The sequence below is a fragment of the Gopherus flavomarginatus genome, chromosome 9, assembly GCF_025201925.1.
Source record: "Gopherus flavomarginatus isolate rGopFla2 chromosome 9, rGopFla2.mat.asm, whole genome shotgun sequence".
In the NCBI taxonomy this organism is placed as follows: domain Eukaryota; kingdom Metazoa; phylum Chordata; order Testudines; family Testudinidae; genus Gopherus; species Gopherus flavomarginatus.
In genome coordinates this window covers 29,299,786-29,314,240 of record NC_066625.1, presented here as the reverse complement: position 1 = coordinate 29,314,240, position 14,455 = coordinate 29,299,786, and the positions used below count along the sequence as shown (strand labels likewise).

General features: G+C 38.5%; 1 protein-coding gene and 1 long non-coding RNA gene across 11 annotated transcripts in view; one reads left to right on the top strand and one right to left on the bottom strand.

Annotated features, from left to right (window-relative positions):
* The window catches only part of RBFOX1 (RNA binding fox-1 homolog 1), a 2,697,109-nt gene that overhangs the window by 863,997 nt on the left and 1,818,657 nt on the right, over positions 1–14,455 (top strand). For all 10 annotated transcript variants that reach the window (XM_050966439.1, XM_050966435.1, XM_050966438.1 and 7 more), the window contains exon 3: positions 11,565–11,597. In XM_050966439.1, coding sequence (XP_050822396.1) covers positions 11,565–11,597 — 33 coding nt within the window. The remainder of the gene's footprint in view (positions 1–11,564; positions 11,598–14,455) is intronic.
* The window catches only part of LOC127057616 (uncharacterized), a 703,575-nt gene that overhangs the window by 57,728 nt on the left and 631,392 nt on the right, over positions 1–14,455 (bottom strand). The window lies entirely within an intron of this gene.

Here is a 14,455-nt window from a genome sequence, read left to right as displayed (position 1 = left end):
GAACATCAGCATATAGTCAAACTTATTTAGTCTGTGACAGTGACAGAAAGGTTGTTGCTATGCTGACTGAAATTCATCAGGAGAATAAAGGAGAGGTCTTTGCCTTGACTAAGTACAGTAAAAATGTTTGGCAAGTACTGTAAAAAAGACATTTTTGCTCATCCCTATGGTGACTAGACGTCCCAATATTATCAGGACCGTCCCAATATTAGGGGCTTTGTCTTATATATGCAACTGTATAACACCCAACACCCCCCCAACCCCTGAAAAAATGTGTCCCAGTTTTTCACACTTGCTATCTGGTCACCCTGCTCACCCCAGTAGAAGGTGGAATGGAGCATGTAGCCTTTAGGAAACCTTGAATAGGTTTTCAGGCTTCATATTTAATCAGAACACATCTAGGCAGTGACAAAGATCTTTGTCTTCATTCCTATACCTTACAAATTTCAAGTGCAAATGCTTAAATCACATACAAGGTTAGTAGTCCCCCTGGAAATTCTGGTGTATACCCACAGATCTTGAGCTGGGGTATCAGTGCAGCTCCATGGGTTTCAGTGCAGCTATGCTAATTTACACCAGCTGAAAATCTGACCCAATACATGCTGCTGTTGTTGTTCCTTTGCACAGTCCATAAAACAGACAAGCCTCTTGCAAATAGGGCATTTACTTTAAATGGTTAACTCAGAAGTGGCCTAACCAATGCTTTTAGTAAAGATGGGGCATTCACTTAAAAAAAAACACCCCACTTTTGGACTCTGAGGAATTTGTCAGGCTTTATCAAAAATAAATATGCATGGCAACTGCTGACTTGACTGCCGTTGTTCTCAGGACCTACCTACCTTCCTTGGCTCATGAGGCTCTGAATTATCACTGTCAAAACACCTTCTAAATAAATATGCTTTCTAAGTGGGGACTGCACTGTTTGATTCCATATCCCTCCAGATTGGTAGCACAAACCTCAAGGAAAGAATTGAAAGATAATTTTCAAAACAATTAAAAGGCATTCCCTTATGCACTGACTTTTTGCTAATCAGCTTTACTAGCAACCTGGTTTCCACAGTACCCAGAGAGGTGAGGGCAAGAGGATGATATTGAAATTCATTAAACTACTGAAAATTTCCAGAAGTGTGGACTTCCTTGGAGCTCTGAGCCACAGTTCATTGTTAATGGAGTTACTGGGCCAAGTTCAGCATCATATTTGACCTCCCATTTAGGAGCCTGATGATGTGTGAAAACCTTGCTGTCAAAAAGGAGTGATACTGATGCAATTTTAGGGGCTAATGATTCTGCTGACCTAATGTCCTCATACAGCTGCTTTCTATTACTGTTGCTTAACTGGGACATTGTAAGCTCAAGGGACTGACTGTATATAATGAGCTAGCTATGCAATTATGGCAGCTATAGCAGGATGCTGGATCTAAATCTATCTACTAGTTGGATTCAACATCTATTTTTATATTATTCTGGCATAATGTGGACATTCCAAACAATTTGAGTTTATTGCTCTAGTTCAAAATGGATAGTGCTACCCAAAGCTTCTGTACTGCTACGAGGTAGGAATGTAAAGGAGTTGTTTCATAGTTATTTCCCTATACTGTAGCGCTTTCTCACCAGAGTGGTCCGTACGCCTGAAGAGTTGCCAGCATGTGATAGGTATTGCCAGGGTTGATTTTCTGAATAACCCTGGGGCCTGGATGCCACCAGAAACCTGTGTGTATATTCTGGTGAATTTTAGATTATCATCTTCCCAGGAGGCTGAGAGAGAAAGCAGAGCAAAGCAGTATAAATTCCACCAGAATGCATATAAAATTCTCCAGTGGCCCCCAAGACTTATTTAAAGGAGCATTGCTGACTCTCCTGTTTCCCCACCCCCACATACATGGGCTCCCACAGTTCTCCCTTAGTTTCACACGGACAAGCCTGACATTTTCTCTTCGTTTATGTCATCACAGGCCTTTTTCAGCTGTTCAGTAGCCTGTTGCCAGCTGCCTTTCTGGAGTGGTACTTGGCCCAGAATTGAGATGGAGCTGGCTTTCTGCAGCTGAGAGAGGAAGCCTGCTGGGTCTGAGAGATGCACTGCCAAGAGTTCTGGGGTTCCAGTTATCTAGGGTGTGTTTTCAAAACTGTCTCAACCAAACTGGGTGTCTTGGGAAGAGTGCTCAGGCAAACAGTTGATGGCCATTACTGATTCCAAGTTTAGGTCTATACAAAATGTACTTGGGGCAAAGGACCACGTCTACATCTGTATACATTGTCTAGCTGTGGAATCACAGTTTTGATTGAGGATTCTAGGTCCTACTTTAATAACAGACAGATGGCCTGGGTTCAAATGGTCTCTACCAAGGCTATGCTGGGAGAGGTCTGCAACTCTGGAGAATGCCTGCCTGTGATATGACTGACTATCATTCCTCCACTGAAGTAATTTTACATTCATATTGCAGCATCTTGATTCCCAATGATTACACAGTGATTTAGAGAGTATGCAGGAAGTAGAAAGAGTGAGGTGGCCAAATTTAGGGAGGGATCAGGGACTCAATTTCCTCTTTCTTCCCTCCTGCCCAAAGAAGGAAGCCCAAAGAACTGGTTTCTCAGTTCTTATTTTTTAAGTGTTTTGATGTTTGTTGTAATCTCTCTAAAGACCATTTAGTAGTGTCTACATCAGTGGAGTCAGGAGGGGGTAAAGGCAGATTTGAAGTGAGTTCCTGTATTTCCCAAATCGTTGTTTATTTTATGGGATGATTTTGCCAGTACTCTTCAAACTTTTTCTGCAGGAAGTTTGTAATGTTTTTATGGCCACAAGATTTGTAATGTGCCCAAGAGACACACTCAGAATTGCCAACTCTTGTGATATTATTGAAAGTCTAGTGATATTTAATGTTTTACTTAAATCCCTGGCTCCTAGAGTCAGATGATCAGGATCTCAGGTTTCATTAAAAAGGCAATTTTAACAGGTGGGGCTGGACAGCCTAGTAGTTAGAGTGCATGGCTTCCGACCCCTTGCTTGGTTGCATGGCCTCAGTCTTTAAGGTTGGGGCCCAGCCCAGGGTCCTGTGTTTGTCAATCCCTGAGAGGCGGCAACTCTCCCAGCAGGGAGTTTAAACCTGCTGTCATGGGCTGCTTCCTACCAATGTCTGTTCAGTTTGGGGCATATCCCCTCTAGTCCAATTAGTTGGGCAGCCTTCTGTATCAGTCTTGAGAGATTCTTAGTCATGGTCCCAGGCTCCTTCAGCCAGGGCAGTCACAAGTTGGTGAAGCTGAGCCCCACAATGTCCCTGAACTTCGCCCACTCAGTTGCCTCCAGTGCTAGAGGCTCCTAGGTCTCCTCCAGAGTTCCCCATGGCTGGGGAGACAATGCTTTCTCCTAGGTGGCTGCCATGGCAGGCAGGATAGTGAGTCTTCCTTTCAGTTAGTGATGTGGCTAGCTCCAGCTCCTTCACCAGTCAGCCCTGAACTAAGCCAGGCTCCCCACTTTTCTCCCCCTCCAGGCCTGACATTGGCTGCAGGTATCATAGGGCAGGGCAAGCTGGGCCCAAAGATTCTCTTTAAACCCTGCTGTGCTGTCTGGCAGATACTCTGCTTCATCACAGCAATTTTATAAATTCTCCTGTTTGTGGAGACAACTTGAAAATCTGAACCCCAAAAACTCAACCGCCAGAAGAAAAATCATTTGAAAATTGTTTTTAAAGCCGATTTCATGATTTCCTCAGTACACAATGTGGAACAAAGAATTCAATTTCCATATTCAGTTTCCATAAACTAAATTTGGCAATTAAAAGAATGCACTGTAACAGATTTAAAATCAGATAACGTTCCTGATCCTGTGAAAGTGCTACTGGGATATGCAAGGACCTCAGATAATCAGAACATTGATTTTGTCTCATCTGAAAGACAGCACCTCCAGTGGCAGCCTCTGTCAACAGTCTTCTCTCTAACTTATGTCTAAGATATAGGTTAGGGGTTTGTTACAGGAGTGGGTGGGTGAGATTCTGTGGCCTGCGTTGTGCAGGAGGTCAGACTAGATGATCATAATGGTCCCTTCTAACCTTGAGTCTATAAGTCTACACTGGAGCTAAGGATGTGATTTCCATTTTGCGTAGATGTACATGCATTAGCTCTGATCAACCTAGTGTGCTAAAAATAGTAGTGTAGCTGTGGCATGCTGGCAGTGGGATGGATTAGCCAAAACAAGTACTATCCTATCCAAGACTCTAGATACATATTCGGCAGCTAGGCCATCCTGCTGTCTGCAACACTGTGGCTATACTTCTATTTTTAGCAGGCTAACAGATCAAAGTTAGTGTGTATACATTTGCCCAAGCTGGAAACTACACCTCCAGCTCTAGTGTCTGTGAAGTTTACAACTCTTTATTTCACCTGTTTTCCACTTAGTCAAAATTCACGATTTTTAAAATATATATGAAATGTCAGCCTTTAATGAACACTTAGGTGCCAGTTTTATAGTTAGTTTACTACAAGCAATGATCAGTGGTTTAAAGTCTGTGACTTCTGACTTCCTACACATCTGTCAAAGTGGGGTAGTTCAGCTACAGAGAGATGATCTTGATGATATCCTCATGCTGGATAATTTCCTAGGCCATCTCATGCAAATGCAAAGTTGGTCAGGTGTGTTAATGAATCTTTGCTTGTTCCTTTTGCTGGCTGGCTTAATTTACATAGGCAAGTTTGGCTTTTTTTAAACTGGAATTTATTTTAAAGGATGTGACGGTCTGGAATTTTCAGATATGCTCATTTGTTGGTATACGCTGAAAATTCTCTTTCTGCAAAGTATAAACATGCCCTATTTCTTTTGCTTTGAGCAGGGGGATTTTTGCTATAAAAAGATCTCTTGAAAAGTTTTCACAACTAGCATTAATTCTGAGGTTAGGCCAATTGTGACCATTGTTCTTTTTTAAAAAATTAAGGATTCGGAGTTTAAGAATTCTTCATCAAAGCTTAATAAATCTTATTGGCCAAAATATTCTTTTATTTGCTTAATTTGACAAATTAAAAACAACAAAAGTACCATGAAATTTATAATCTATACTTGTAATACTGGTTAATGTTGGGGGTGAGGTAGGGGGGCAGATCCAAGTCTTTAGCTTTTGAAATCCATTTTAGAACATTAAAGTTTTGAGCTATGACTCAGTTGAGGGGAAATAAAAGTGAATCTCTTGTTAAGTAGGTGCAATGGTTGATGACCAATCTAGCTCTGTCATTAATCAATACACTAGTACAAACATGGCTTAGGTGACCAAACTACGTGAGTGAACATTCCTGAAACTCAGCCCTTGTTTGGACCAGATAAGGATGAGGTCTGTGACTGCTTTTCCTGTTCTAGTGAGAGGTGGGTGAAACCTAACTTTATCTCCATTGCCAAGGGGTCACCTTTAGAATGTAGTAAGAAAGTCAGAGTACAGTGATTAACCATTATTCAGTTAGTCAGTAAGAAGGTTTCTCAGATCAACTTTTACAGGTATATGTTGTGGAAGCATTTAAACACATCCAAAAAAGCAAATTTAGATTATTTCCTTTTTAATCATAGCCTAAATTAATGTGAATTATTTAAGTACATTCCAGGCACCATATTTAAGTTCAAATAAGTATAATGCTCTAGATGAGTATTATCATACAGTTTTTGGCTGGTCGGTTGTTTTCTGATAATTTTGTCAACAATGGACTATATTGTCGGGCATTTTATTGCAGTAGAAAGTCAACAGATTTTTTCAGTCCCACTACCATAATTTGTACTCTCCTGCTATTATAGTTAATAACGGTGAAGCGGAGATAATGCAGGTAATTTATTTTATAATGAAACTGAGAAAATGTAAGTAATATTCAGTATACTACCAGTTTTATCAGATTCTGTCTCCAAAATAACTCCAACAACTCAGAACATTTTATTCAACAGCATGGATGAATGGCTGTGAATCAGTATCAGAGGTATATTCTGTACCTAGAGGCACCAGGCAAGGGTCTGCTCCAGGCAACTGAATGAGAAAGAAAAGTTTGAGAGTCTTGCATATCAATTTTGGCACACAAGCGAATTCATATGTTAGCAAATCCTGTAGCACAGCAACTATCAGATGTTAATTAAGGATAAAAAAAGCAGGTTCAGAAAGCATTTTTTAAAATATTCAAACCTCTATGAACCAAATTCTTTTTTAAAGTTCTGTTTTCTTTAGATAAATAGCCTCTCATTCACATACCCTGTCAAAATTCTGTCTCAGTATCCTCCTCCATGCAAACCTTAATTAATATCTTACAAAAATCTATGCTGAAGTAGCTGCAGGGCTGGCTCTCTTTGGATCTTGTTTCAGTGGGAATACTCACGAGGTAAGAAATCATTGTAAAAGTGGCATAATCTGCCCTTGTCTGAATAAGAGCACAGAATCCCCCTACTGTGGTCAGGTATTGCACTTCTGACCAGCTTGCCCTCCTCTTTATGATAACCTTTTACATATGTAAAGTCTGTTCTCATGTCCTCCCCCGCCCCCCCGCTCAGTCTTCCATTCTCCACACTAACCAAACCCATTTTTTTTCAATTTTCCTTGTTTTCAAGACCTTTAATAATTTTTGTTGCTCCCTGCTGGACCTTCTCCAGTTTCTCTGCATCTTTCTCCAAGTGTGGTGCCGAGAACTGGACACAATACTCCAGCTGAGGCCTTATCAGTGCTGTGTAGAACAGAAGAATTACTTCTTATGTCTTGCTTACAACAATCCTGCTAATGCGTCTCAGAATGATGTTCCCTTTTTTTTGCAACAGTATTATTTTGTCAACTCATTTCTAGTTTGTGAGCCTATATAACCTCAAACCTTTTCTGCATTACTCCTTCCTATGCTGTCATTTCCCATTTTGTATTTGTGCAATTGGTTATTCCATCCTAAGCGTAGTACTTTGCATTTGCCCTTACTGCATTTCAGACTATTTCTCCAGTTTGTCTAGATCATTTTGAATATTCCACTCTGGCTGCTGCCACCAAAGTTCAGTCATAGAGAACAGCATCATTCACATTTTTTGTTTGTTGTTTTGTAGAGACCCCAAAATGGTGAGGCATGGCTCACATACATCAAAACTTGTATTCCAATAAACTGATTGGCTGGAACATCTTTCATCTCTCCGTTGAGGGGTAAAGCTCTCAGGCTGCTTTGCCAGTATTAGTGACAAGGGGGGAAAAACAACCAAACCTGTCTATTACATTGTCAGTGTCAATTCTGGTCTTTGTAAATTGTTTTTTTCCCTTTTTTCTGTGGAGTTTGCCAGTTCTCAGAATCCTTTCTCACTAATAAACCAAAATAGCCTGAAAATGCCTGAAGTGCAGTAGATTGTTTTCTTAAATTTACAGTATGCTACCCCCACTGTAAATATTCCTGCAACCTCTAAGTTTTACATCTGAAACTGCTGAAGTTAGAAAGTTATCACTGGGCATGGAAGAAGCCACACACTGAGTTGAAAAGGCCTTTGGTTTGGCGTGAATTGAATTTGAGCCCTTACCAAATGTGTTTGCAGAACATTTTGCACAATGATGTTTGGTAAGTTTCTGAAGAACACACCTAAGGAAGGCTGTGCTGTGTATGCATACATGGCTAACTTAGATAAGTAATGAAAAGTGTTAGCTAAAGGTTCAAATGATTTAGGGAGGACTTAAGCACTCTTTAAAAAGTGGACCCAAAGTTGGCAGAGCCCTTGGTTCATTCTCCGTCAATCAAGTACGATGCAAAGAGCTCAGGGAGAACTGTACATTTTCCAAGATGTGCGGGAGGGAGTTCTAGTCTAAGGAACCTTAAAGAGCTTTGCCGTCCCAGTTCCAAGGATTTACAGAAGACAAATTAACTCATAAAGATTTTCTAAGGTACACAGAAAGGTCAGCTGTTTTAAATGGCATAAATCGGAATATTACAGTGGTGTCCAGCCAAATGGTTAAATAATTTCTGGCAAGCAAAGAGTTTGAGTCCTAGCACATGAAATGTCTCTGTATGTTTTGCTTTGGTCTTGTTTTTTTCTCTACCTTTATTCTTTTAAAGGAACATTTTAAAGACTTTTGTTCAAAAATGACGTTAAGTGAAAATTCCAGCTTCACGTTGAAGCACTCAGATGTTAAAGAACTGCCATGATTCAGGTTGCATGTGCAGCTTTAATTCTGTCCTTTATTTGTTTGTAGTATGATATTAGTTTTAAATACAGGATCACGTAGTCATGATTTGGCTGGCTGCAGTAAATAATATAACTCCAAGTCTGTGCTGGCTAATAGAAATTTCTACCTGTACACTCTCATTCATGTACCTAAAGATGATCTTTCCTTCAGTGTTAAAATCCCATGAAGTTCAGCTGCATTAAACATGGATTGCTCCTGCACCACTGTATCTACATTTCCCTCTGTATTTGTGGTATTCCCGATATTTATAATGGAAAATTACACAGTGAATTTAACTATTATGGGTGGCAGATGTCCAGTTTATAAGGAGGGTCTGCTGTAGCTCATGTAAACAAGTCCTTTTATTCTGGAGCCTGAATTCCTACATTGCTTCTACCAAAAAAGATGAATTAATTACAACTAACCTAAGAAACTAATGTAGGAGCATCTGGCTTTGTATCCCAAAAGCAGCGTCGTTTGATTAGGACAGGAAACCCTCACCCAAGCTGCAAATCCTCCTGATGAAGTCACTGCAACCTTAAATAAGACATAACAGAGCAGGGACACAGCAAGACAGAGCAGAAGAATTTAATACCTCATGAAAATCATAGGAGATAACAAGAAAGTACTGCAAGTAAGACAATCTGCAAAGGAATACACCAGCCTTCAACAGTGAGATCAAGGAGCTATAAGAGACATGTCTACAATGTGATCCTCATTTTTCATCTAGCTATACCAATTAGCTCATCAGGTGCCAAAGTAGCTGCTGCTAGTTCTCAGAAGTCAGCAGCTGTTACAAAATCAGTTTAAGAAAAAAAAGAACTTCTTCACACTGACAATTTAATTAAAGGAAGAATTTTTTAAATATAGTAAGAATTCAGGCCCACAGTGTCAGGGATTTTCAAGGAGCTGCTATAAAAGGGCGATACCTTTTATTTTATATATCTAATTATCCAATTGTATTGTGAACAAAGACTAAAGTGATAACTATTTTATTTGCAGTATCGAATAAAATAGAATTGTGAGGCTCTGGGCTTGGACTGCACCTCTCCCTTACACCCCAATTCACAAAAGCATCTCTGCTCAGGATAGCATTAAAGATTGACCTTGGTACCTTTATCCCGGCTGAGCTTGGTAACCAGTTGCGATTCCTGCCTTTGACCCCAGCCCAGCAGTCACCCCTGACTTAGCTTCCTAAGCCCCAGCCATTACAGTGAGAGTGTCCTACAAAAAACATGCTGTTTTTCAGTAGTCATCCACAGTCCCACTCTTCTGTCTTCAGTCTCTTGCACTTTGCAAATATGAAATAAGTACCTGCTGCCCTGGAGAGCTCACATTCTGATAGTCAAACTCAAAAATGCGAAGGGAAGGGGGAAAGGTAAAGTGGTAATTGATCTCATTAGGAAAGATAAGGTTTTGCAAAAGATTTTTTTTTTCATATAAATATAGTTACTCTCAATGTAGCCATAATCAGCTGGTTAGTTTCCTGTATGTTGTTAGATCTGTAATATGTTAATGGCAGCTGTGATTTATGATTGTTAATTAAACATCAGTTTGAATAATGTTGAATTATTTAAATGGAATGACTCCATTTCTGTCACATGATACGCAGTGCCATGTATATTATTATGGATCCTGGTGCTTCATATATGAGTTAATTTTTACTTATGTTATCATAGATACCTTCCAGAGCAGTATAATTAATTTGTGAGAGTTGTTGCATTCATCCTGGGAGACTGTATTCCTGCCATGAATGGCTATTTCTTAGAACAGTTGTTTCACACTCAGAAATCTTCATCCTCACCCCCACTTTCAAAGTCAAGCTTAACCATCTGTTCTGGTCACATACACCCTACTACAAGCAGAGGGATGCTTGCAGACTTCAGTGGTCCCTTTCCGCACACACACTACAGTCCCAAAAGCCAAGCAAAAATGGCATCATTGAAAAAGAAAAAGGGATTTATTAACCCAAACAGAAAGACACTTTTATTATTTTCATGCGTTATAGTCAGGTGCTGGTATTACATTATTCAGAAGACTATTTTCCATAATTAACACATCGAAACAGTTTGTTTTCATCATAGCATTACTTCCTTCAGGACACTTGAAAACAATAAACAAGAACCAGTCCTTGAGATTTTTTCTTTTAAAATTTCTTCAGAAAATACATATTTTACAAACAATATCAAACAACTCTTTATAATCATTGCAGAATCTGACAAATCTTTCATCCATATTATTGCAAAATAGCCACAGATTGTTAATTTATTAATATTAATTAGCTGTGCAATGTCAGGCTACTGTGTTTTATTTTAATGTGTTAAATTCTCCTTCCACTTATGCCAGTGCAATCCCATTTGACTTCGTTTCACTGCCCAGGCTTAGAAAGGAGGAAAGAATTTGGCCCTCTGGTCTCAAAAAAAAAAAATCTTGCAGTTTATGTCTAGAGTATGATTCAAATTTAAATGTGATGCATGTAAATATAATGGGTCTAACTCTCAAGTTAAGGCCACTTTACATCATTCTGGCTGTGTAAAGTTGCCTTAAAATGGGAGTAAATTATATGTGTGCCAACTTTGTCTTCTTTACATGTCTAGAATGGTGCCAAGTAGCCCTAATGTAAATAATTATGTCTAATATGTGGATTGAAACTTATGGAAGTGTTTATACTTCAGCAATAAACTCTTAATAACCAGAGGACTGGTTGATTCTAGGCTATAGTAATGGGCTAAATATCTTTCTACTTCTAGACTTCTGAGTATAGTCAAATTACTGATCAGTAGTGGCAAAACGTTATTGCTGTGGCATGGCTGTTGAATGGCCTATGGTGAAGTGAGTCGGTTGCCTCGGTGCAGTTCCTAGTGATCTACCATGACAATTGGCATGAATTTGGCAGTTGCAGAAGAGAGGCCAAGATTTGAATGGCTCTGAAAAGTCAATCCTTCTGTCTCTCCATTAGAGATGACCCTAGGAATATATTGTACAAAGGTATAGAGTATCTAGCACTACTGGAGCCTGTGTATAACCTGTTACCTGCACGATCTGCCACTTTGTATGACCACTAATGATTTTTAAAAAGGGGGGGGGGAATAAACCTTTTGAATAATAGAATGAGTTCCTAATGTACTTATCTTCAATTCTGTCTAGAAACATATCTCATAGATGCTCAAGGTCTAGAATCTCTTCCCTAATTTCATTTTTGTGCTGCTTCTAAATGGGGAATATTAATTATTTTTAATTTAAATCCCTTTCACCTTCTAATCAGGATGAGAGGTAAACAGTTACATCACCATGTTCAATGAAAGAAAGCTCTCTCTACAGTTCATCCCCTCAAGCCATAACACACAATTGATGTCAGTTATTTTAGAAGGCAATTAATCCCATTATTGGTTTGTTGAATCAATACTAATGCATTTTTCCTATAATTTGCAGGTATTGACAACACTGGCTGTCAGCAAAGTTGAGGTAGGAAATTCTGTTTTATGCTAGTAGTGTGTACGCAAATTTGTCTTTTTTAAATAAAACTGACTATGGATCACAATGGGTACATGCTGCTGGATTGTAGATACAAGTTGTCGTGTTGGACTTTGCATTGTTTTGGATTTTGGGTGAAGGAATTATCAGGTTGCATAGTTTAGGGTCATACATACTGCTTCAGAATGTTTCACTAGCTGGTTGTCTTCTGTCTCTATAATCTGTGTTCTGTTCCTGTCCTTGCAGTTGTCCTGGCAGTATTATAACTTAACCTCCTTCCAGGAAAGTATTTATAGTTATGGGACTTCCTCTGGATACTAGTACAGCATTGTAACAATAGTCTCTAGAGCACAGTGGCCAACACCCTTTATTACTTTCTCTCAACTGCCTCTGTATTGTTCTGCTAGCCTTTTCCTGCTCCAACCACTTCTCCCTGTGTTTTACATGGCAAGGGAACTGAGTATGCTCTATATTTCATTTGATTGGATGGCATTCCCTTCTTCCCCGAAGTCCAAAACCAGCTCAGCTCACTCATGAGTAGTACACTTGTGTGAGACAAGCTGCCTTTGACCTGGGATCCTTGATGTTTGAATACAACAGGACACGAAAGATGAGTTTAATTAAATGATGGCATTTCAATGGTGTTACATTTTGCAACTGTTCACAGAATGCTTGTTGCAGACATTGGCTCTATTTATACAGTAGATGCTTTTCACTGTCATAGTTTAGTCTGACTTTTCTTGATGTTTTTCCCACTGATTTCCCAGTTTCTCCATTCATGAGTAGATGACATTGGACTACTATACCCATTGTGGCAGGATTGGAGTCAGATGGAAAGTGCATAAATTCCTAGCAACCTACAAGTCAAATTAAAATCTGCACTCAAATTTAATTTTTTTTTATTATACTACCTAGATATATTACTAAGGGGATGCATTACTAAGTTCACAATTCACTGCTTCTAAATCTATATTGTTATATATAGAGGAATAGAAAGTCTAATTTGGGTTGAGAGAAGTGTGCAAATTTATGGTAAAATACCTTTTGAGCTTCAACTTTTGTGCTTCATTAATTCATGAAAATGTTCTTCCAATTACATCTACAACTCCTAGCTACAGAAATAGCATTTTCAGCTTCAGATTTAAAAATAGATATTGTTCTGTTTTAGAATCTAAAGCTACATTCTTAAGAACATTGACTTACTAAGGATTTCAGAGGGTTGTTTTTAAATTCCAGATAGAATACCAGTTATCCACCCAAGGACATGAAAGCCCCAGAAGTCCCATTCAGTGAATCAGTACTTTTGATATTCCCTTTTATGTATACATTTAGGAGTTAAGCTGAAAGAAATTGCACATTGATTTTGTTTATCAGATATGCAGTCTGAAGAGCTACATTGCAAGCAAATTCAACTCATTAAAGTTGCATGGATTTTATTGGATAAAATAATTACTGAACCCAGTTAGCCGCCATATAACAATTATGAAGTAGTTGTTGCTCTTCAGTAAAGATGTTAAACAAAGTGCTTAATAAACATCCTTCAACAGTATTCTTACATTTAAAGTTTTACAGTGAATGGACTATAATTTGGATGTTTAAATACAGTGCACTCCCATTTATATGAATGATCTGGGCGACATCTGAAAGCTTTAGATGCCAGGTATAAGGATAAAGGGAAATGGTATTTAGAGCTGCAATTTGACATGGGGGACACACCATGGATTCAGATAACTAGGCTTTTTGAATAAAGGGAATTTGGATAACTGGAATTACACTGTAATTGATAACTTATAAAAAACAAGTCACTTTATATGTTATAGCTGTATTTACATATATTTCTGTATTGCTGTGGAATCTGCCACTGTGCTTTTAATAATCAACTGATATTTTTATTCAGTGCACAGTTACTGACTCATTCAAATGTAATGTCAATTGGAAGCTCGCAGAGTGTTTCTGTATGAAACTGGTCTTAGACTCACAGTAGGGAATCTGTGATGTTCTCCAAAGCTAATGTTTAACTGCAACAAAATGTCTAGGTGACTCCAACTGCTGCAGTCAGATAAATTTTTAATATGAACCTTAGGTAAATTAAATTGCATTATTAAAGAGAATAGACAAGCTGTACTAGTTAACTTAAAGAACAAGGACAAAAGTTCACTTGCATGCTTTAAAAAGAATGATACAATCAAAATCGTTCTTATTTAGCTTTAAAGTACTATATTTGGGATAGATCCTGTTTGTCTTGCTTATCTGAATACTAATCTTTCAAGTGAGTAGTGTGAGCAGAATTTGCCTGATTTTTGGTCGTTAGTAAGGGGCTGCAGAGATAGATAGATAGAAACTCTCACTCTGTTTTACATTAACGTCTCTGCCTTTTTTTTCTTTTTAAAAAAAATTGTCAGTGTGCAGGCGGTATTTTCAGTTTTGGTCCTTGAGCAAATGGTCTATTTTGTTGTTGTTAATTTTGAAAATGTTCCCCATTATAATAATGACTCTTGATCTAGATTGTGTAAACTTCTATTATCATTACAGACTCCTGAGTTGCTCTTGTCAGTTTGCTTGGCTGGCACTTTGATAACAGTTTAAAAACTTGTATCTTAAAAGGTTAGCACATTTGGCAGTTGCGTTAAATAAAAACCTTTATGAACAATTTTTGTGTGCTTCAGTTCATGAATAAAGTAACCACACAGGGTACACTTATTATGGGAAAGTATAGCCACAATTTAGGAATCACTTAAGCCTCTATGTGCTAAAGTCCCATTGAAGACAAAGCAGCTTAAGTGCTTTTTTGAATCAGGGCAAAAGTATTTCTTATGGAGAGTAGTCCTAGTGAATTCATTGGAACTACT